Genomic DNA, 24,459 nt, shown 5'->3' on the forward strand with positions numbered 1-24,459 from the left:
TAAAGGCATAATATTCTGTATATTATAGCAGTCTAACCCAACCAACAAAGCAGCCTTTTCACAAAAAATAAACAAATATAAATCCTAAAATTAACTTTTTTTTAAAGTTTGGTCATCCTGAAAAAAATACATCTAATCTTATTGCTCATTTTCCTGTTATTAAACATCTATTTTGAATTACTTTAAAAGCTTCAATTTTATTTCAATCTGAGCACTATAGTATTGCATATATATTTGTGTTAAACATGGTAATTTTAAATCTTAATGTCCACCTTTTAAAGTTGTACTCCTGGCATCTTAATAGAAATAGTATATTAAGCACATAACTGGATGATTCAGCAGCTACATCATTTCTTGTACCAAACAGTTTTTTTTCCCCAAGAATTGTGCAAAAGAGAACATAGCTATTAACCAGAATAATTATTTCTTTAATAGACCATGAGGGGCAGATACACCAGTTCAGTGCATATTTGAAATTTTAACAGTTTCCAGTTCCAATATAATCTAAATTGCCCTTCAATGACTCCTGAAGTTAAAAAGCAGGAAATACTGCCTGTAATTCACAAACAGTTTTCTTTGGCACGGTTACCCCTTTCCAAATCCACCAAACTACTTTTGACTCAGAACAATTTCAAAGAGTAATTGGATGTTTTGTGGAAGACTAAACCGGAAGCTTCAAAACACTGTGAAATGCTCATGTTGCCCTTTGGATCACAGTGTGTGTGTGAGAGAGAAAGAGAGAGAGAGTCTGTGTGTGTGTGTGTGTGTGTGTGTGTGTGTGTGTGTGAGTGAGAGGGAGGGAGGGAGGGAGGGAGGGAGAGAGAGAGATCTAACTCAGGGTTTTTCAACTATGTTCCATGGAAGTCAAGGGTTCCACAAGAACTTGATGGGATTCTGTGAGAGACGAAGGGCAAAGCAAACAAACAAAAAACGTTCATCCAAACATACCCAAACGCAGTTCTCTAGCTGAGTCATAAGTAAGTCCTATTGTTTTAAGTACGTGCGTACTTAACACTCTAAACTTTAGAAGCAACCTTTTAGAAAGAATTAGGTCTTCACTGGAAGGATGTTTAGACAATGTATAACTCTTAGATCCCAGACACTGAATGTATTTTTATCTCAAGGTAAAGAAAACTGCCCAGTGTCTGCTTATCTCCCATTATCCAGATAAGATATAAAGAAGCTTCACCAGGTTGCCACCATATAATGCTTTTTAATTACTGTTATCAATTACATTAACTTAGTATGTTTGTAATATATCTTATAAGCACTCTATCAACAGAAAAAATGAAGCTTTAGCACCCACTATCTGAATTTCCTCCAGTGTAAAGCAGATGTGCTTTAAATATTACATTTATTTATTTATCAAATTTATTGCCACCCATCTCTCCCACAAGGAGGGACTCTGGGCGGTTAATACTAGCATACAGTGTTTTCAAGAGTTGATGTAATTGTTATGTCAGGTATGTCAGTATTATGTTCCCCTCTTGACAACAGGAGGGAGAAATTCAAGAAAGTGTGTTTTGCCTGAGCCATCTAGTGAGGTAATGATAAGGATGAGACTAGAACCAGAGGCTTCCTGATTTCTATCTTAGTCTCCTAGCCATCGCAGCACACTGACTTGTTGGTCCTTCACTGAAGGAGAATTTTAGGATGACAAACGTTAATGGATAGGCTTATGACTGACACGAGTTAGCTTTTGTAACATAAAAAGGTGCATGAGATGTTTAACTCAAATGTTAATACAGCAGACAAAATCTCCTCTTAGTCATATTCATAACTCCATGGCCTCAAGGTATAATTAAATCACCTTCAATTTACATTCATAATACAATTTCGTCATTACATCTATTTTAAAGGTCTGATGAATTCTGACTAATCGTTTTCATTTTTTGAGAAATGCACATTTGTCCATGTTAGTGTTGCTTACAACTTGTAGTCTGAATAAAAGCTTATGAACATATTTAACATCCATGTATATAAGCACAGGATTGCACTGCACATATTCAAAGGCACTATATAAAAGAGACTGGCATGCACCTTTTAATGCATGATTTAAACCAAAATAGGTTTTGGTCTCTATTGTACAAAATTATATAAATATCAAGTTACAAGACTATGACTATACTGTCTTGAAATTATTACACAGCTGTAACAGATATTGACACATATATTTAATGGATATTCTGTTAAACGTAATTCTACTAAGATGGCTAAATCTTCTTCAGCAACATCAACTAGAAATTATTTGGAATTTAAATTTATTGCTGATAATGGTTCTGACATAAATGTTGTATCTGTGTTTTCTATATAATAAGCAGAACAGTCAAGGACATATATTTTGATAGGATATACTTACACACGTACCAAAAGGCAACAAAGGTACCTTTAAGTGATACGTGTCATAAATATCCCATGGCACTTAAAGATTTAATTAAAAAACCAAACATTTAGAACTTGGCTGTTCAGGTTTTGTTTAAAATTAAATTACTTATTTTTTTCTTAAAGAGCCACCTTCTACTCTGCTTTCCAGGAACTTGTCCAGCTCTGTCTCTCTCTTCACTGCATCTGGTAATACCTTTGGTGCATTTGGAAAACAGATCAGTATCACACTCATGTTGTCTCGGCTACCCTGAAAAGGGAAGGAAGAAGAAATTTCAGATATTTTTGAACATTTTTGAGCACGCTATTTGTAAGTCAGTCAATTTTATCTTCATACTTTTAACTTTATATGTAAGTTGGGGGAGGGGGAAGCAATCTGCTTATATCACACTTCTAGAGTTCTGATTCCACATACATTAGTTTAAAACATAAACTAATTTGTTAAAAAATAAAACTTAAGGGACTCAGCTTGGAAGAAATGGGTGGTTTGATTAAGCTATTAAAGAGAACACTGTTCTACAGTATTTGATTGCACATAAAAACTCATTTAGACTTAACTTACAGTTAGGAGAAGTTATATATATCTTTCTCTTTGATTTGTAGTCCCTGGTGGTTATTAAGATAATTTACTGATTTGTTTCTAATTGGCTTAATAATTAGAAGAAGCCTAGTTTAAGCCTAGATCAATCCTTTTCCCTGAATTGATCTTAAAGCAGGCTTCTTCTAATTATAAAGCTAATATTTCCACTCAAACTCTCCGTCTTACATCATGTAGATGAGGGTTTTTTTAAGTCCTAGAAATTATAACTATTTTACTTTTTGTGAAATAATAAAGCAAATGGTGAAAGATCTATAACATTTGGTAGAAATTCAGTAAAACATAGAGGTTAAATATCTTTGCAACTACCAGCAATCCTCCACCTAAATCTGTAGCTTCCCAAGGCTGTTAGATTTAAAAAAACAACAGTAAATTGACTGAACTGGTTCAGAATCCTAATGATCTATCAAAGGCAAGACCTTTGCATCCCTATCCTTTAAAAAAAAAGTGCTGTAAAATATTACAAAATAAAATGAAAGGTAATCTTTATTTTTACCTCTATTTATATTATTTTTTACTGTATTTTACTCTTTGTATTTATGGTGATGGTTTTAATCGATGGTTGTAAACCACCCAGAGTCCTCTGACGGGAGGAAATGGGCAGGGATAAATTAGATAGATAAATAGATAGATAGATAAATACATAAATGTTCAAATTGGCTCTATAAATCAGCTATCCATATTTTTTTACATTGTAAAAAGTATACAAAATACAATGCAAATTCAGCAATATAGCAGCAAAATAAGTGCATTTTATATATACGCATTATCAACATTGTATAGTCTTAATCAGTAACATAGAATAAAAGCAATCAGACCAATTATTAGCAGGCAAAATGTTCTTTTCTACATTCTACATGAGTTACAAAGGAACTCTTTCCAAGACTAATTTATAAAGCATATATATATCTCTACCCCCATGTAAAACTCCTAATGTAACAAAAGTGTATTTCTTTCGGAATTTCTGGCTACCTTGTACAAGCAGGTGTCAACTATCTCATTACAAACTCTTTCAAGATCATCAGTGACTTCAAGCCTTGATCTGACAAATTCACACAGCTCTTCATTTCCCATAACATCCCAGATGCCATCACAAGCCAATATGATGAACTGATCCTCTTCTTCTGATCTCTCAATTTCATACACTTCAGGTTCTGGAGAGACAAGTTGCTCTGTGGGGCCTTTACCATGAACACATTTGTAATCAAAGTCCCCAAGTGCTCTAGATACAGCCAGAGATCCATTCACACGCTGAATCATTACTGAACCACCTGCATTCTGTATACGTTCCTTCTCCAGTGGATTATTTGGTTTATGATCCTGTGTAAAGAAATAAACCTTTGTGTTCCTACAAAGTAAACCTCTAGAGTCTCCACAGTTGATAAAATAAGTGTGCTGGGGAGAAATCAAGACTCCCACAGCTGTTGACCCGCTTCTGTCTGCACCATGTTTCTTTTCTGAGAGTAGCCTCATTTGTTCATCAATTTGCAGAAAACCTGTTCTGATTCCAGTCTTTACACTTTCCACAGATGGCGAAGCACCACATCCTTTAAAATCATGATTGCTTGTGATGTGATCTAATAAATGCTCACAGCAGTATTTGGCAACTTGGGATCCAGCATGTCCATCATACACAGCAAAAAAAGACCACCCATCAAGTCCATTTGGCAGGCCAATCACAGCTGTATGTGCATCTTCCATCTCAACTCGCCAACCTTGCATGCTACTTAACCCATAACGTAGTCCATTGCCCTGCCCTTGGGCATTGTGCTTCTCCATCTTTGGCTTGTCTAAAAAAGCTCCCATGATGTATTGTTCTTTCAAATCTATGGAGACAAAAATATCTGCTGTTAAACTGTCATTAAGAGAGAATTAATAATTTAGCCATAGGTTGGATATATTGATCAAAGAAAAGGATCCTCAAAATGAAACTGTAGTTTTATACAAGTATGTTGATTCATACAATGTCAGCTTTAACCTAGAGCTCAACTATTTAGCTTTATAGACTTCTGTCTTAGGCACACTTTGTATATTTTTACAAATATTTAAACGGTTACTAGGTAAGGGTTTATATTTTATTTATGTGTCTCTTAACACAATATCTGCAGTTAATATAAATAAAGCAAACAACTGTTCAAACTATTCAGATATAAACAATGGTCCTTGAATCCTTTGTTGCATTGTACAATAATATTTTCAGATATTTATTCGTATACTAAAAAACAAATCCAGATTTAACTAGATCAAATATGGTATCCACATAGCAAGTAGACCTTATGGATCTTTAATATGCCTGAATATTCACAGCTGGAAAGAAAAATCAACTTAACTGATTTATATTAGGATTAGCACAGACTTGAAAGAGCCTCAGTGATCTAATTCAGTCTTCCTTGGTATTCTGTGTCAGACTCCACAGTCAAATGATTTCTGAATCATCTGATCGTGTTCATCTGCACAGATGAGCCAAGGCATGTCAAGGAGGAAGATGGGAGGGGGGAATTGCAAGGAGTGTGAATCACTGTTTGGGCTGCCAAGGGGAGTCAAGGTCATATTGCCAGAGACATCTGCAGCTGGTATGGCTGACCGTTAGAGGTTGGATAAGAAAGGAGCAGGAGGGGGTACTGGAAAGTTTTAGTGAGTGAGTTTAGGCGGGAATCTTTTAATAGCAGCTTTATGTAAGTACTGACACTATCAGTCCCAATATTGACCCAACTCATGCACAATTGAAATACACGGGGTGCATACAGTTTAAGGGTGGACTATACTTGGGATCTGGGGGGAACGGAGGAACCTCAGAAGTGGGACTTTTAGCTGCTGTGTCTGCAGAACACAGGCCACCTGAGGCCCCCAAGGAGGAATTGGTCCAGGAACCCTACGGTGAGTTGAGGGAGGTGTTTGGGGAAGCTGAATGTGATCAATTACCGCCTCACTGTAAAACTGACTGTACTATTGAAATTGAACCGGGAGTGAAGCTTCCTAAACCTAAATTGTATTCTATGTCATTGAAGGAGCAGGAAGTGCTGAGAGAGTTCATAGACAAAAATTTGGCGCAAGGCTTCATTCAACCCAATTCTCCAGTGGCTGCCCCAGTGCTGTTTAAAACCAAAAAGGATGGTTCATTACAGTTGTGCACGGACTATAGGGGTTTGAATGCAATTTGTACTACCAATCAGTATCCCTTGCCATTAATGAAGGACATGTTAGCCCACCCTTCGAAGGGGAACATTTTCACAAAATTGGACTTGAGAGAAGCTTATTTCAGAGTATGCATCTGTGAGGGGGATGAATGGAAAACTGCTTTTAACTGTCCTCTTAGATGTTATGAATACCTTGTTTTACCTTTTGGATTGAAGGGTGGAGCGTTTAGGCAATTAATGAAGTTTACATGAACATCTGTACCAAGGAGTGTTAGTCTATCTCGATACCTTAATTTACTCCAAAAATGAAAGAGAGCATGTACAGCTGGTTCGCAAGGTGTTAACCAAACTCAGAGTCGCCAAACTGTATGCCAAACTGTCTAAGTGTGAATTTCACAAGGAAAAGTTAGATTACTTAGGTTGCTGGATGTCAAGCCGTGGCATTGAGATATATTCGGGAAAGGTGCAAGATGTTGTGGCGTGGGAGCCTCCTAGGACCAGGAGGCAGTTACAGAGTTTCCTGGGGTTTGCAAATTTCTATAGGCAGTTCATCCTGAATTTTGCCCAAATAGCCCTCCCTCTAATGGACTTGTTAAAAACAAAGGGGGAATCAAAGAAAGCCAAGAGCCCCAGGGCAGCACTAAATTGGACTGCTGATTCCCAGATGGCTTTTGATAATTTAAAGTGGCTTTTCATGGCAGAGCCCATTTTAAAGTATCCTGACCACGCAGAGCAGGTCAGTATTGGGACTGATGGTGTCAGTTCTTACATTCTGGTCTATAATTCCAAGCAGCCCCTACCAGCACAGACAATGAGAAGAGATATAGTACAAAACACTGGGAGAATGCTAGACTGGGGAAGACAATCTATTCTAATACCATGCCAATAGTAATAAACTATGATTTTTACAGCCCTTCTCTGTAACACTTTTTGCTGAAAGGTCCCTAATAAAAAACAATGTGATTATCTTTCATAGCAATCTCTTTAAAGAGCTTGTACCATTAGAAATTTCCTCCTAAAATTTAGTCAAACTCTTTTTTCCTTATAATTCTGAAAACAATTATGGTCCCAGCCTTTTTAGATGACAAATCTTCAAATAGTTGAATGTTATTTCTTAATTACGGTTTACCTAGTTTTCTCAATCTTTCCTTATAGGTTTTGATCTGCAAGCCTCTCATTGCCTTATGTTATCTCTTCTGAACACATTCCAGGTATCTACATTCTAAACTGTCGATACACAGACAGTGCTACAGGTGAGATCTTAGTAAAGCAGAATAGGAGTTCTCTTATTTCTTGTAAGCAGAACTTACCTTCCCTCATTTTATCTCCTTAACACCCATTCTTTGAGATAGCCTGGCCTGAGAAATACTGACTGATTCCAGGATGGAATGAATGGAACCCAGGTCTCCCTGGTCCTATTCCAATACATTATTTATTACATCTTTATGAGACTGAAGAAAATGTTCCAGACCAGTGAATGTCTGTTCCTATAGAATTTCAGAGAAAAACTCCTGAAAGAGATGCAAATGTGAGTTCCTATAGAAAGGTTTTTTGAACCAGAAATTCATATTAATGTCACAGAAACAGATTAAAGCAAAACACTTCCCTTCCCAAAGCCTAGCAATTGGCATTATCCAGCTTAGCAGGCTATGTAGGGGTTTTAATCTGGCCCACAGACCAGATTCACTTCTACACTTCTACTCTAGTCTAGATATTCTGGTAGATGGCACTGGAGGCTGGGGAGCCAATGTGACACAGCAGTGATGGTTCAGCAGCTAAGACGCTGGGGTCAAGGATCTGAGAAGGTCCCTCAGTGACTCTGGGATGTCACTCATTGATAGCTCAAGCTACCTCATAGGCTGGTTGTTCTAGAAAAAAGCTTGAGTATGTAACATTGCCTATTTGCTGTAGTGACTCTAGGTGACTAACATCAGGGGAAAAAAAAGATTTCCAAGGACTGAAATGTTATCTGCTCCAAAATCATAAGTTATCGCTAAAAATATTAATTAGAAGGAAAATAATCCTATACTGAGTCATATAATCATTAACCAACCACAAGAGATGGTTTGGAAGCTTAGCAAGTGTTCCTGCTATGTGTAGCAGGGCATTCATCACTTAACTATTTTATGATTAACATACTCTGGCAAATACATCCAACAATACATACTGCATGTTATGATTTCATTAACAATTAAAAACTCTGTCAATTAAAAACTGTTCAAAAGGACTTGTAGTCAAATGAACGCTTTTGATTCTCTCTCTCAAAGGCTATTATTCATCTTCATCTTTGCTGTATCATGGGTAAAACACATTAACAAAAGAAGCCCTGGTTATAAATTTAGTTATGGCACATTTCCTTAACCACCACCTCATAAATGGCTTGAGTTCCGAAAACACTATAAGCAAAATGAAAATATGATTTAGTATGTTGTGAAAACATAGTTGCTGTTTACTTTCAAAGGTCTGTAACAACTTTATCATCAAAGTCACCTTAGAAGTCATAAGTTTAAGAGGAGAGGTCCTCTTACAGGCAGCATCCAATTAAACAAAAAGTAGGGAATAAAAATAAATGGGCAGCCCTCATAATGGCAGAATATAAACAGTGAGACTTTTGGAAAAACATGCACTTTTTAATCTATACATAAATGATCTGGAGTTAGGAATGATCAAGTCTTATGCAACATGGTACTCATGTCGACAACATTATTTGGAATGAGAAGAATCCTGACAGAATTTGGCAAATACTCTAAGAAAGAATGCTTACAGATAAATTATTCCAAAACCAAGTTAGTATTTGCTAAAAGACCAAAGAGGCATAGATGGACACTAGATGATAAGAAGATAGAACAAGTGAGGACATTTAAGTATTTGGGTATCTGGTTTACTGAAACATAGAGCATCAACAAGGACATGAGATCAATGAGAGCCATTTGCTCCTTCTTCTGTTCAAAAGGAGGATAGTTAGTACAGCCTGTGCTTAAGATCTTCCAGGGGAAAACAATCTCACAGTTGATATATAAGGCCCCAATTTGGGGTTTCAGTAAACTAGAAGAATTAGAAGTAGTACAGAATAAATTCGTAAGATCAATGTAAGCCTTGTCCCCATGTATATCAGCAGCAATGTTGAGATTAGAAGTGCGCCTTCCATCAATCAATATAAGGGTAAAGAAAGCAATAATCTTATATTATAGGAAACTAGTCCTCATGTCCAATATTTACTTGGCAAAACAATGCCTTCATGAATTTAACGGTAATAGATGGATGAATTTTTGTCTAAAACTATTCTCACAATTATCGTGAGATCAGGAACTGTTGAATGACATAAATTACCATACACTATTGAGGGACTTCCTTTTTTAGAAGATTTTAGACAAGACAGAGAGCAGGTATGTAAGCTTAAGTTGGCCAAATGGAATTGATTTTTTAAAGATGGACAAGGAATGTCATATTATTTACAGTCTCTTACATGACATTCCCTGAGACAAGCTTTTACAGAACTTTGTTTTCAAACACTGCCAACAGCCTATTTGGATGGAAGATATAAAGGATTACCAACTACACACTGATTATGCATTTGTAATACCTCACAGGTAGAGGATTTGAGCCACTACTTACTATTTTGCAAATTGTATCAGGAACCTTGAGCTAGGTTCATGATACCAATGTTAATCCAACTGAATCATTCTTGTTTAGAAGAAAAAATCTACTTTCTGTTGACTGATGTTGATGAACATGTAACTAAACAAGTTGCATGGTTTGCAATGGCCTCAAGGAAGATACGAAAGCTGACAAATAGTGCTAATATTAGAGGGGATGTATTTAACTGATACGGATTGTTGTAATCTTATACAAATTTTGCTAAAACCCATGGTTGCAAATAAATATACACACATACCAATTAATTAAAAGGTGTTGTAACAAAAAGGGACAGTGAAGAGTTACTGTAACATCTCTCCAAATAAGGTAGATCAATGTAAGTAAACGAAAAACCATGTACATGGTATTTACAAACCAACCAACCAACCCCCTCATGTAGTTTAATGAGGCCTGAGGTGGCAGTAGCTTTGTGAAAAACATTTGTAGGGAAGAAAGTTGTGGAAAAAGATGAGAGAAGTGCTGGAAAGAATTAAGCAATGTAATTATAACATATGTTTGAACTCAACTGAGAATATAGATTTATTTCAGTAAAGTTAAAAAGATTTAGACAGGTTTTGTAAATTGACATGAACCACCAGTGGAAAATTAAATAGCCCCTAAAAGGTAAAGGTAAAGGTTTCCCTTGACGTAAAGTCCAGTCGAGTCCGACTCTAGGGGGCGGTGCTCATCTCCGTTTCTAAGCCTTGGAGCTGGCATTGTCCATAGGACACTTCCGGGTCACGGAACGCCGTTACCTTCCCGCCGAAGCGGTACCTATTGATCTACTCACATTTGCATGTTTTCGAACTGCTAGGTGAGCAGGAGCTGGGACGAGCAACGGGAGCTCACCCCACCGCGCGGTTTTGAACCGCCGACCTTCCGATCGACAGCTCAGCGGTTTAACCCGCAGCGCCACCGCGTCCCAAATAGCCCCTAGGAAACTAGATATACAGCACATACATAAGCAAGTGTGTCAATTATTTGCAGACTAGTTGCAAGGCTTAACACAAATCAGATATACTTTAATTCAAATTAGCTCAAGAATTAAATGCTTTATTTCTAATCAGTATTCTCGTGTATGGTGCCTCAGATGCCAATGCAGGGTTAGTGCCTCAAATCAAGCCAACCTCTGTTTTGTCTGGAGCTTGAAACAGAGTGACTGGGGTTTTGGTTATCTCTCTGTGTGTGTCATTCTCCCTCAAATCAATTTTCAGTAGGATATTTTTGGTTCAGAGGGTGTCCAATGGCAGTTTATGGAGTACATTATTCCACATATTTTCATGTAAGTCCCTTTCCCTGCCAAAGTCAACAGGAGGGGTTAGAACTCCACCCCTATGAAAGGCCCCACTCCCCAGGAGTCTTTGAAAGGAAGTGCATCTCATCCTCTTGCCAGCCAATTTTAAGCAAAGAAAGGTACTCAAATCAATGTAATTATTTTCTCCTCTCATCTGAACTGGGGTGGGCTGGGGAATGTTGCCTTCCTTCCCTCTTCCCTACTTTCTCCTTGCATGAGTATGTTTGTTCACCTCCCTGCCACAGCTTCTGAACCCCTCTGTCTTCCTTTCTGTGCATTCTGCCTTTCACAAATCATTATGACTTGTGCAATAGTTCAGCTAACCACAGTACAGAACTGGAAAGTATCTGAGGAATACCTCGAATTTTTCTTGCTGCATTGAACCTGAAAGTTGCATTGATTGTTGCTTGTAGATCTGAAAATTGGATAAATTTCTAATCTAAATGGGCCCCTCTGCTCCCAAAGGAGCTGTTGCACAGCCTTGGATTACCTGTTTCACTCAGGTTTCAAGTGGCACTGACACACACGGAAGATAGACAGCTATGCCTGATCCAACAGTTTCTTGATCAAGTATGGCTTAGTCACAGGAGTCAGTCATCCAGTCCGACCCAACATCATTTGCCACTGGGATTACCACGGTCCACTCTATTTGGGTCTGCTCTTGAAGATGTTTTAGAAGTTGTAGTTAACACAGAATGTGGCAGCAGGGATGTTATCCGTAACACCTTCAGTGATCTAGTAAGTGGTTATAAAGAACTATTCTATGTAAAACATATATTGTTCAGAAGGAAATAAAAGAAAAATTGACTCCAGTAAACAGACCACAATAATATACAATGTAATTTTCATGATTCATAATGTTTAATCTCAGAAACCTTTCTTCGTGATTTTTACATGAAAAAGCAATATTCAAAATTTGACAGATGAACAATTCCATTTTAATAAGAAACTACAGGCCTAAGTTGCATTATTTAATGCAAAGATTTAAATTTCTTTTATTAATTTATTTAGAAGTTAAACTTGACACCGCTTAAAGTTTAAGGATGTTTTGAAAAAAAAATCAAATAGAATTAAAAGGTGCTTTTAGAGAGAAAAATTAGCTGTCAAGGCTCAATGATGAATCTTACTTCACATCTACTTTAGCATCCAGAGATTTGGCCAATCTTCTGGGAATTATGGGTAAACTGCAGGGAATTCACCAAAAATGCATCTACTTGCTACTATTCTCTTAACAGTGAAACAAACAAACAAAAAACTCTCCTTGCTGTTAATTTTATGTACACTTCCAGAAAGTCAAAATCATATGTTTTATTTTTACCCTTTCCTGTTTAACAGTTTCCTGTTAAATATAAAATCTTACATGTATAAATGCCTTTAAAATGTAGAAATTAAGTCACTGTTCTCCCCTTCAATAACTATTTGTGGGGTAGTGGGGAAAAAGAACAGAATGCCATCTCATATATCATTAGCTCAACATTAACAGTGTTAAGTGGTCAATCCTTCTTTTGAAAAAGAGTGTATTTGCCAATAAGATTACATCATCAAGATGGATTTGTGGCATATTTGGAGGGGGTGGAAATGGGTTCAATTGCAAATACTTAACACACCCATTTTCATGCTTACTTTAGCAACATAAACCTTAATAATTTTGCTGCAAAAGATGGCCATTTTGCCACTGCATTTGGCAGCATGATACAGAGTGTGATTGGGGGGTTACAACTTAGGGCACATATGTGGTTCATAGGTTGCCTGCCTATTATAGAAGAAATGTAGAAATAAGACAGGAATCTGTTATTGGTGGCAACCATATTTTTTAAAATATTTCTATCTTTATCCTGTCTTTGCTTCAAGGAACTCAGGGTAGTGTGGATAATCATTTTATTATCTGACAAGATTTCCCTGAATTAGCTCTGGATTGAATGGTGATCTGAATCCAATTCCTCAGGCCTTAATCTAGAGTAGCCTTTCTCAACCTTTTAACCCTGGAGGAACCCTTGAAATATTTTCCAGGCCTTGGGGAACCTCTGCACATTTAGGCTGAAATATAGGCCAGAGCATATATAGTAGACAATCATTTTAAATATGCCTTTACTAGGAACAAATGAGCAAGGAAGGCCATTACTGATTCTAATATTCTATAATAAACCTGTTATATACTTATATTCCACCGATAAACAATATTTTCTAATACGCTTACTTGCAGTCCTTAAATTATTTGAAAACCACTACAATGATTTCATTTCATGCTGAAAATGGTTTGGAACAAAAGGTACCTTGTATGAACGGAGATGCACTTCCCTACCCTGAAAGAGAAGAGTGAATTCAATCAACTTATGTTGCCAGTGGCAGTGGAATTCATCTCCCAAGGAATGCTATTCTGAAAATAAATTAAATTAAAAAATTCTGGAAGAATCTGTAAAGCCCCAATCTGCAAGCAGAGCTGTTAATTACTTTCTAGATGTAACAGGTTGCTTTTAAAAATCTTCATAATAATCCAACCTAATAAGAGCCTTTTAAATTGTCACCCTGAAAACTGTAGCAGTTATTCCACAAGACAATGAATTCTACTCCTGGGAATTCTACATTCATTTCAACTAAGTTAATGAAAACAAATGTAACTATCTAATTTTGAAGTACAAACAACAAAACTGCTATTGGGCTAACATGAAATTTTCTGCATCTATAAGTCATTATATTAAAAAAAATTAAATTTAAAAGAAGGCATGAAGGCTTACCCAACTACTCCATTCATCCATAATTTGAAGCAGAAATAAAATTAACTTTGGCTGATCTAAAAAGTTAAACAGAGTTGGCCTTTGTAAGTACTTGAATGGAAGACCCTCAGGAAGCCCAGGATCACTGGCTACACAGTAAAGTAAAACACCATTCCAGAAGAAGGCAATGGCAAATCATTTCTGCACCATGCCAAGAAAACTGATGGATATTCCACAAAAGCCACTCAAGCTCATATGGAAGGTGATCTTATTGTAAATGTTGGAAAGCAAAATGTCCTTTCATGGAGATTTCTTTTTCTGAATATGAACTGTATTGAAACCAAATTATGGTTTCCATCTCCAATATGTCTCTAATAACAACTACTTAGCTTAGAAAGTTTCACAGTTCTGAAAGCTACCAGAATTAGAATTAGAATCAGAATCTAGGAGCCAATTATTATTACTGTGCAAACAGGAATTGCCATACTATAAATGTGGGACTGTTTGTCTAAACTTTTGGGTTGATACCAAACAAAAAACCAAAGTCTGATATTTGACTGAAACAGTGAGTAATCCAATTCATTATAGCTTATATTAACTTTTTTATTTACCCAAACATCCACTCAAATTGAATTTGCAAGCATGGAGAAGGAAATTTATTCCGTTGAAAGTAACTGGTCATTGATCAAAATTATATAGGGTTAGATTTCAATACTCAGTAACGTCTTTATCTGATAAACTGATTTCATTTCTAGATTATAACTGTAGCAATTTGTATTAATCAGACTCTGGACTCATACAAGATGCTGAAAAAAAAAAGGAAAGAAGATGTAGGGAGGAAAGAAGATCAACACTGGGAAAAGGAACAAATATGCCTGTAGAGCATGTAGCCTTCTAACTCAATATCAGGTCGACTGCTTTAAGTAGTTAGGTTCAAGGGCAAGCAAATCAATTTTGAGGTAATGGAGTTGCAAATAACAAGGCAAAAGGCTTCATTCCCAAGCCATCTTGAATATTCTACATATTGCTGTGCAAAAACAACTCTTAATTATTTACATGTTTACATATCCTTTTGAAATAGCCGTATGTTAGCAGCCACTTTTATATGAGGTGATCCTATACATCTGAAATATGTACCAAAATGTATTTGCTATCTGTCCAGCATCCACTGAGCACTGGAAAAAGCCTCAGGACAATTTAAAACCATGACAAAATATCAAACAATAAATGAATTATTAAAAAAAAAAAACAAATAGATGGTATAACCATGCAAGGGGAGATTTCAGTACAGCCAAGTCCCCTGGTTAAGAACAAGTTCTGTTCCTAAGTCTGTCCTTAAGCTGAATTTGTATGTAAACCAGAACACGTTATTTAGTCAAATGTTTGTCTTACTATGTAGTATTTATTTTACCTCTCTATACCTACAAAACACTTTAGAAACACTTAAGAAACACTTCCAAAACCAGTAAATCTTAAACATAACACGGCACATAATAATAGTTATAATAATATAGTAATAATAAAAGAAACAGTTCTCAAAATAGTTTAGATAAATCATGATGAAAGGTTACCATACATGGCTACTGTTCAAGATGATGGACCTGGTGCTGGAGAGTCTGGATTTGATTCTGGTGCTGGAGAGGGGTGGGGTTTACTACTGGAGGTTTGTACACAGCTTTTCTTTTTCTCATCAAAATGGCTCTGTAGCAGCTGAGGCCCTTGGTGACTGTGCGGTAAACTTTGGTGACCCTCTCTTTATTAGGATCTTACTCCTCTAACTTTGCCATCCCTGCTTCAATGAGACAAAAGGCTTCAGCTAAGTCTCTCGTTACAAACTTTTTCGGTTCTGAAGTTTGTAGGTCCCAGTCTTCTTCCTCAAATGCTTTCATCTAGTTCTGTAAGGTCTTCATCGGTCAGTTCTTCACCACGGCAGTCGAATAATTGTGTGACATTTTTTTCACCAATCCCTAACTGCAGTTGATTACCAAGATCAACCGCAGCTTTCCTGGCTTCAGCAATGTTATCAGCCATATACTCCTGAGAAGTGTGAGCAAATTGGGAGCACAAATTTTTTCACACTCCTTTCATATGCTTCACTTCATCCCAAGAATCAGCAATATTTCTGATGGCATCAGAGACGTTAATAATTCTTCCAGAAGTCCCTTAAGCTCATCACATCATCTTGGGTAGCCCTGACTGCTTGTGAAAAGGTGCGCCATAAATAATAGGCCTTAAAGAAGGCTATGACTCCCCAATCCATTGGCTGAAGCAGCAATGTGGTGTTGGGGGGAGTAAAAATACCACCTTTACATTGGGGTGAAGGTCATCTAAATTGCCTGGATGTCCAGGTGCACTGTCAAGTACAAGGAGAATGTGGAACAGAATTTGCTTCGATGTGATGGAATGTGTCTCTGAGGAGGGAAGTGGTGCAACAGAGATGGCAGGAGAGGAAGGAGGGGGTGCATTCCAGGGGGAGAAAAGATCTTACAGTTTGGAGGACCTTGGGCAGCTGGCTAAGAAGATGACAGGGCCTGCCTAAGATTGCCTGAAGTATTTTTCTCTAGCACCTTTTGGCTTTACTCAGTTTGGCAAGATTCTGTGTATGGTAGAACCAATAAAGAACTAGAGCTTAATTCCTGGCTCAGCGTTGTTTCTTCGCCTCAACCCTGACATTCGCCAAGCAATAACGTTCAACAGCAGGGACAAAATGGTTCAAGAACCAATCTCGAAAAATGGCACTTATAACCCAAGCCTTTGCATTTGCCATCGAAACAAAAGGAATAGATACTTTAATGACATTGCAAAGTGCCCTTGGATTTAGGGAGCAATAAACAAGCAAAGGCTTGTGCTTGAAATCCCCTGATGCATTTCCCCCAACCATTAGCCTATCTTTCACTGGCTTATGCCCTGGTGCACTTTTTTCCTCTCTTGAAATGTACGTCCTTTCAGGCATTTTTTTTCCAAAATAAGCCAGTCTCGTTTACATTAAATATTTGGCCTGGCAAATAACCTCCCTCCTGACTAATTGCCTTAAACATGTGAGAAAAATCACAGCCAGCAATTACATCAGCACTCACTGCCCCACCTTGCACTTCAATGCTATGTAAATCTGCCCTCGCTTTGGAACAATTGAACCAACCCCTACTCACTACAAATTCTTCATCAAAATCACCTTCAGTTACTTCATGTACAGCTTTCATGTACAGCTTCGTGTACAGCTTTTAAGTCACTGAAAAGACTTCAAGTCTTTTCTTGCAAATAAAGCAAGGCTAACAGTTATATGACGCTGATTTTAATTTTCTAACCAAATTATCAATAGCCTATCCATTTCAATGATTAAACCACTCTGTTGCTTAGTAATAACTGTGGCTGTCATCAGGGTAGGGCCTTTTACATGCTCCATTATTCTTACTTTGTCCTTTAAAATTGTTCCAATTGTTGACCGACTGTAGCCTAATGCTTTTGCAATCTCGAATGGCGTTTGACCTCTTTCTGAACGCTTTATTATTTCCACTTTATTTTCTATGGAGATAGTCTTCTTTTTCTTTACTGCATTGCCAGCACTTGCATCACACTTCCACTTGGGAGGCACGGTAAATAGTCTGAGAAAAATGGGAGTGCAACACGACTCAAAATGGCAGACGGTGTTCTCCTTCCTTGAGCGAAGGAACCACTGAAGCCAGGCAATGCTTTCAGGAATCTCTTAAAACAGGCTGAGCAGTACAGGTATTCCTTGCTTAATCACCACAATTGGGACTGGAATTCAGATAGCTAAGCGATGTGGTTGTTTCTGGCCACGATTTTATGACCATTTCTGCAGCGGTTGTTAAGCAAAATCACGTGGTTGCTAAGCAAGCCATGAGGTTCCCTATTGATTTTGCTTATCAGAAGCTGGCTGGAAAGGTTGAAAATGCTAATCACGTGATCAGGGGATGCTGCAACCATCATAAATGTGTGACCGTTGCCAAGCACCCAAACTGAAATCTTTTAGGGGGAAAAAATAAAAAACTAGAATAACGTGGTCGCGTAAGTGTGCACACCTTAAACTAATACTTTGTTGAAGCACCTTTTGATTTTATGACAGCATTCAGTCTTCTGGAGTAGGAGACTATCAGCATGGCACATCTTGCCTTGGGAATCTTTGCCCACTCTTCCTTGCAGAAGCCCTCCAAATCTGTCAGATTGTGAGGGCATCTCCTGGGCACAGCCTTCTTCAGGTCACCCCACAGATTTTCAATTGGATTCAGGTCTGGGCTCTGGCTGGGCCATTCCAAAACTTTGGCCATCTTCTGTTGAAGCCATTCTTTTGTTGGAGGTATGCTTTGGGTCATTCTCGTGTTGAAAGGTGACATTCCTCTTCATCTTCAGCATTTTAGCAGAGGCCTGAAGGTTTTGTGCCAAAATTGACTGATATTTGGAACTGTTCATAATTCCCCCCACCTTGACTAAAGCCCCAGCTCCAACTGAAGAAAAGTAGCCCCAAAGCATAATGCTGCCACCACCATGCTTCACTGTGGGTATGGTGTACTTTTGGTGATGCACAGTGTTGTTTTTGTGCCAAACATACTTCTTGGAATTATGGCCAAAAAGTTCAACCTTGGTCTCATCAGACCATAACACATTTTCCCACATGCTTTTGTCAGACTTGATGTAGGTTTTTGCAAAATGTAGCCAGGCTTGGATGTTTTTCTTTGTAAGAAAAGGCTTCCGTCTTGTCACCCTATCACACAGCCCAGCCATATGAAGAATATGGGAGATGGTTGTCACATGTAGTACACAACCAGTATTTGCCAGAAATTCCTGCAGCTCCTTTAATGTTGCTGTAGGCCTCTTGGCAGCCTCTCTGACCAGTTTTCTTCTTGTTTTTTCATCAATTTTGGAGGGACATCCAGTTCTTGGTAATGTCACTGTTGTGCCATATTTTCTCCACTTGTTGATGACTGTCTTCATGGTGTTCCATGGTATGTCCAATGCCTTGGAAATTTTTTTGTACCCTTCTCCTCACTGATACTTTCCAACAATGAGATCCCTTTGATGCTTTGTAAGTTCTTTGCAGAACATGGCTTTTGCTGTAAGAGGCAACTGAGTATATGTCAGAAAAATCCTACTAGAACAGCCAAACTTTATATGGGCTTGATCAGAGTCACTTTAATTGATGGTAGGTGTGTACTTGACTACTATTTAACATCAGTTTGAATGTAGTTAATTCTGAACATAGTCACATCCCTACTTATAAGAGGGTGTATATATTTATACCACGTTATTCTAGTTCTTTATTTTTTTGCCCTAAGAGATTTCAGTTTGTTTTTCAATTGAATTGTACAGCTTATATGTTATATTAAAGGTGGAAAACATTCTGAAGTGATTTATCTTGGTCTGATTTTTTTTTACATCTCAAAAACCTGGCATCTTAACAGGGGTGTGTAGACTTTTTATATCCACTGTATAAATGCATAAAACCCCATTCTAATTTTACATATGCATAAAATCCCATGCTGGTTTAACAGACATTCTGCTTTACCCCCTCCCCACATTAATATGTTACATTGAGGGTTTACTATATGCTGCTGTCAAGGAAGTCACTATTCTCAGCCTCAGGTCCTCATCTGTAAAATGGGAACCTTTTCCTCTTTGAGGATATTGAGAAATTAAAGAAAGCAAACCATTCCTCACATACCAACTGACTATCACTTAGGATCCTTTATACTAAATCTATTTCATGAAGCAAAAATCAGTAGATCTTGATTGCCAAATGATTGTTTCATAATAGGATATGAAACACATGTAAGATTTTAAAGGCTGAAGTGGAATTTGCCAAAGGTATCTTGCACTAAAGACAATCCTGCTCCAATGGGTAGAAAGTACTATTCTGCCATGCTCATAATTAGCCTCTAGTTATCATCTGCGTGCGCGCATACACGTGCATACACACACACACATATATTATTCCCATCTGGCTTTTGAAAAAAAAAAAAAACCAGCCCCAGAGAATAATAACCAAGCTATATTACATTGTCATATAATCCTTTTTCTCCAGATTATGCCTTCAAAACATTATTCGTACTATTTACAGTTTTGTTAAGGAGAATGGAAAGAAAATTAACTATTCTTCCTAATAGGTCTGTTTTTTTCCAGGCTCTGGATAGTCAAGACTCAAGAGGTTTGAAATCTTCATTCTTAGAACTTAACAACGCTTTTATCTGCACAGGCACTGCAGTGCTGCCTGAAGATTCTGGAAAAAAAATGCTAGGTTGCAATTCTGGTACTATTATAATAAATAATCCCTTTGGGAAAGAAGTTGTTTAAATAAATAAATCTGATTGCTTGTTAACTCAGATCACAAATATGTTAAGGAAATGTTTCTCTACAGAAAATTAAAGCATGATATAAACCAACTGCTTTCTAAAATAGATGCTTGCTTTTTCAAACATAAATATTAACATTTATAGTCATTCCTCAATAAGCCACATACCCGTATTATTCTTTCACAGACCTCTAAAATTAATCTACATCACAAGTAAAACAATAATTATTTCAACCTACTTGCAGAAAACATGCCAATGTCATATTTGTTATATTACTGTAAGCTGCTTTTATGGGAACTGCACTTGGTGCAAAAGGCAGCTGCCTGTACAGTATGTTGACCAGCACTAATTGGTATAACTTTTATTTTGTGAGAGCTGTACTAGCTGCTAATAAGCTTCCAGGCCCAATTCAAAGCGTTTATGAGGGAAAGCTGAATATAGCTTGGCCCCTTGCTATTATTAGTACTAGTATTCCACCTTTGAAAGGGACGCAGTGGCACTGCGAGTTAACCGCTGAGCTTGCCAATTGGAAGGTCGGGGCTTCGAATCCGCGTGATGGGGTGAGCTCCCATTGCTAGTCCCAGCTCCTGCCAACCTAGCAGTTCGAAAACATGCAAATGTGAGTAGATTGATAGGTACCGCTTCGGCGGGCAGGTAACAGCGTTCCGTTTAGTCATGCCGGCCACATGACCACCGAAGTGTCTAAGGACAAACGCCGGCTCTTCGGCTTTGAAATGGAGATGAGCACCGCCCCCTAGAGTCGGACACGACTGGACTTAATGTCAAGGGAAACCTTTACCTTTACTATTCCACCTTTATTTTGTACAGTTCAAAGTAAAATGCATAACGCTCCTGTTTCCTTTTTTCCCCACGCAACAGTCTTGTGAGGTGGGTTGGGCTGAAAGAGTGTGACTGGCCCAAAGTCACCCAGGCAGTTTTCATGCCTAAGGAAGGACTAGAACTCCCAGTCTCCTGGGTTCTAGTCTGGCACCTTTAACCACTACACCAAATTGGCTCTCTTGCCATCTTCACAACTATCTTTTCCAAGTAGACTACACCCAACCTACCAGTTCTGAGACAAAGGATGCTTCAGGTACCCACTTTCTGAGGAATCATGGGGGGAGTTGGGATCTGAAAAACTGCATTCTCAGCTGTTGCCCACCACCTGCCAACAATATGCCCATGAGATCAGGTCAATCCCCACCCTTTTGTTTTTTAGGAAAATGATGAAGACAGTTCTCATTCAGAAAACATTTGGATAAGTACGCCTTAATTAGAAATAAGATTTTATTTTTTATCTGATATATTGTGATATATGTTTTAATATATCTCTTAATTATATCTCTTAATATATCTTTTAAATTCTCCCTACAGAGATCAGAATGGCCCTGACCCTGCTGGCCTTTTGTAAAGCCCTAACTACCTGGTTCTGGGCTTGGGCCCCCAAGTGTGCACAGGGACCTGCTTCTTAGCTGCCTTAGCAATTTGGGTTGTTGTTTCTCTGCTGCCTGTATTTTAACTTTTATAATGTTTGCTATTGTTTTTATTTTAATTCTGTTCATCACCCAGAGACACTCATTGAGATGGGTGGCCATATAAATTGGATAAATAAATAAAATAAATATATTGTAAGCCACCTAGAGTTTCTTCAGTAGGCAGCACATACATTTTGATAATATTTTCTATCTCAAGCCTAAACCTTGATACTAACACTCATTAAGATGTTTACCCTATTATGAAGAAAATATATGTCTCTTTATTTTAAGTTATCAGCACCAGAATTGTGTAGATCCTATAATCAAGGTGTTGAAGTGCAAAACTGCATAATTCAGCATTCTGGCTATTTCAACTTTTTAAAAATCTTCCAGTTTTTAAAGCTAAGACAATATTTAAAGTATAGGAACTATATATAATTAGATCCCAGGATGAGAAGATGAAGCTGTACCTCCATAGGTCAGGGTGCCAATATGACTTTTTCTTTCTGCTCAATGCTAAAAGCTACATGAACACAATATAAATTAAATGCATGCAAATGTGCTTGGGTTGCATTATTATAAAAGTTGCAAAATTTAAATAAAATATAGACTACCTTAGCAGAGACTAGACAAAGCCACAGTAACATGTATCTTAAATTACAGAATTACTGCTAAAACAAGAGCACCTTGCAGGCTTTTAAAGAGTATAGTAAATTACTATCTATATCTCATTGGGGATGTTCAGCCCCTTGAAAAAATGATGCCTACAGCCTCTATTGACTATGCCAAATACAATTAAGAGGAAATTCATTAACATATTTTTTTGTTTTGTACATTTCTCCTTCCCATCATTTTTTAAAAAGAGGCAGTAATAGCTATACAATTAGGAAACATAAGGTAATAATTAAGGCAGACTGCTTTGTAAATATTGTACATTTGAAAGAATTTACCCATTAAAGTGGATCAAGCAGAAAATTATGGAATTTTATAAATAGTCATATCTCTCTGATTGACAGAACACTTGCAGCAGGAGGGGAATGTACAATTTTAATCATTCTTAATAAAGCTTGTCAGACAATGAGTTCTTCACCCACTACTGTCTCTCCAGAGAAAGACTACTGTGTCTCTAGAGACAGAAACAACATCATGCTACGTCATCACTGGACTGAGTTGACAAGAACAATGAACACAGAGAAATCAGATCCAAAACAAAGGGGGTCTAAACTCATTTAAGAACATTCTAAAACACATGTAGGGAAAGCATCATAAATAATAAACATACAAAACACACCTGGAAATATATTACACTAAAATGGAACAGGCTTTTCTTCTAAACAACCTGCCTTGAATACATTATAACTTCTGTAAGATATGCCATATATGTTACTAAAACACGCTTTAGACACATACATATATTTCTAAAGTGTATACACCTGTAACACACATTTTAAAAACCTATGCAAATATGGTATCTGCAAAGCTGCCCTCCATGTAGTATACCTCTATACATTTTAAAATATATTCTGGATGTATGAATTTTAATATACATAAAGTCATCATATATATCACAATACACACAGTGGCAGTTTGTGCATATTTGTCTGGTCTTAACTAAGATAATGCCTGACTGGGTTTTAGAATTTTTCTTTTAGATCACTACAGCATGCCTTAACAACCATATACTTTTCTCTTTCAAATACAAGCAGGAAGGGGTGGGACCGAGGAGAAAGAAACCCACCCCAAACTGAAGGCAGGCATGTTTTACCTCTGTCACTCTATTCCCTAACTTCCTCATCTTTTTCTGCTGTCTCCCCTTATGTGGGCATCCAAGGAACTGTCTTTTAGTCTGTTACTTTATTAAAGTCTGCCTAGAGCAATAAATCATCAATGACAAAGCAATGCACGTACCACAGCAACATCAATCCAGTGATTAATGAACAGCAACAGCGCAATCAAGGTGAATAATACAGTTCTATGGGGCAGAAAAGAAGCCACCCACCTCAACAAAACAGAAGGATAAACTGACCAACATCTCAAATTCCCTTAGTTAGTTTACATCAATCCCTTCTCTCCCAAACGCCAGCTGGTAGCAGGGTGGGGACGATCTTTCTGGGATTACAATGTTTTCCCCCCACCCCACCCACATGTACAAGCAGGTCGTCGCCCTCGCTTCTCCAGCTTCTAGGCCCCGAGTTCCCGGGCGGCGGCGGCCTCTACCTCCTCCCAGGCCCTCGCACGACCTCTGCCACCGTAAGCGGCTTACCTTTCACTCCAGGCGAGCCAGAAGGAGAGAAGGCTACCAGAACGGGGTCGGAAGGATAGGACTGGGTGGGCCGAGCCGGTGAAGGCGACTTTTCCTCAGTTCATTCGCACGGCAGAGACGGCGACGACAACCACGGCCGCAGAGGCTGGGGCTGCTCCTGCTGCTCCTCCTCGTTGCTCCTAAGGAACCGAGCGCTCATCTCTCCTGCCTGCCTGCTCCCTTCACTCTTCCTCCAGCTTCTCTCCCCTGCTCCCCCTCCCCGCAGTCTTTCCTTCTCAAGGCGGCGTCGGCGTCGTCCTCGCGGCCGCCTGCACGCTCAGCCTCCCGCGACACCCCGCTTCTTTTCCTCCCCGTTTCTCCTGCTTCTCCCCCCGCCCCGCGCTGCTCAGTTCCTCCCGGCGGGCGGACTAACAAGAGAGCGAAGATGGCGCACGCGCAGCTGAGCCACCCTCGGCGCGCGAGACTGGGGGACTTCGAGGAGCCCGAGGGCTAGCTCAGGTTCGGCTTAGTGCGCGTGCGTGGCGCCGAACGGCCGCCGAAGGAAGGTGGTGCGCGCTGGAGCTGTAACTTTTCTTTATGCTCGTCTGAGTGAGAGGCAGTGTCCCCCGCCTCGCCGCCGAGTCTCTCCCGGGCAGCAAAGAGTCAACTATTGGTT

At 38.4% G+C, this 24,459-nt stretch overlaps 1 protein-coding gene across 2 annotated transcripts in view; it reads right to left on the bottom strand.

Moving 5' to 3' along the window:
- PPM1A (protein phosphatase, Mg2+/Mn2+ dependent 1A) overlaps positions 1-24,164 on the bottom strand; it is a 36,959-nt gene extending 12,795 nt beyond the window's left edge. The window contains exons 1-3 of one of the 2 annotated variants that reach the window (XM_063290457.1): positions 23,805-24,162; positions 3,953-4,806; positions 2,515-2,632 (exon numbers count right to left, since the gene is read on the bottom strand). In XM_063290457.1, the coding sequence (XP_063146527.1) occupies positions 2,515-2,632; positions 3,953-4,786 (952 nt within the window). In that variant the 5' untranslated portion in view covers positions 4,787-4,806; positions 23,805-24,162. Of the gene's footprint in view, positions 1-2,514; positions 2,633-3,952; positions 4,807-23,804 lie in introns of both variants that reach the window. The other variant, XM_063290456.1, reaches the window with a different exon arrangement.
- Positions 24,165-24,459: the final 295 nt, after the last annotated feature.

The sequence above is a fragment of the Candoia aspera genome, chromosome 1, assembly GCF_035149785.1.
Source record: "Candoia aspera isolate rCanAsp1 chromosome 1, rCanAsp1.hap2, whole genome shotgun sequence".
Taxonomy (NCBI): domain Eukaryota; kingdom Metazoa; phylum Chordata; class Lepidosauria; order Squamata; family Boidae; genus Candoia; species Candoia aspera.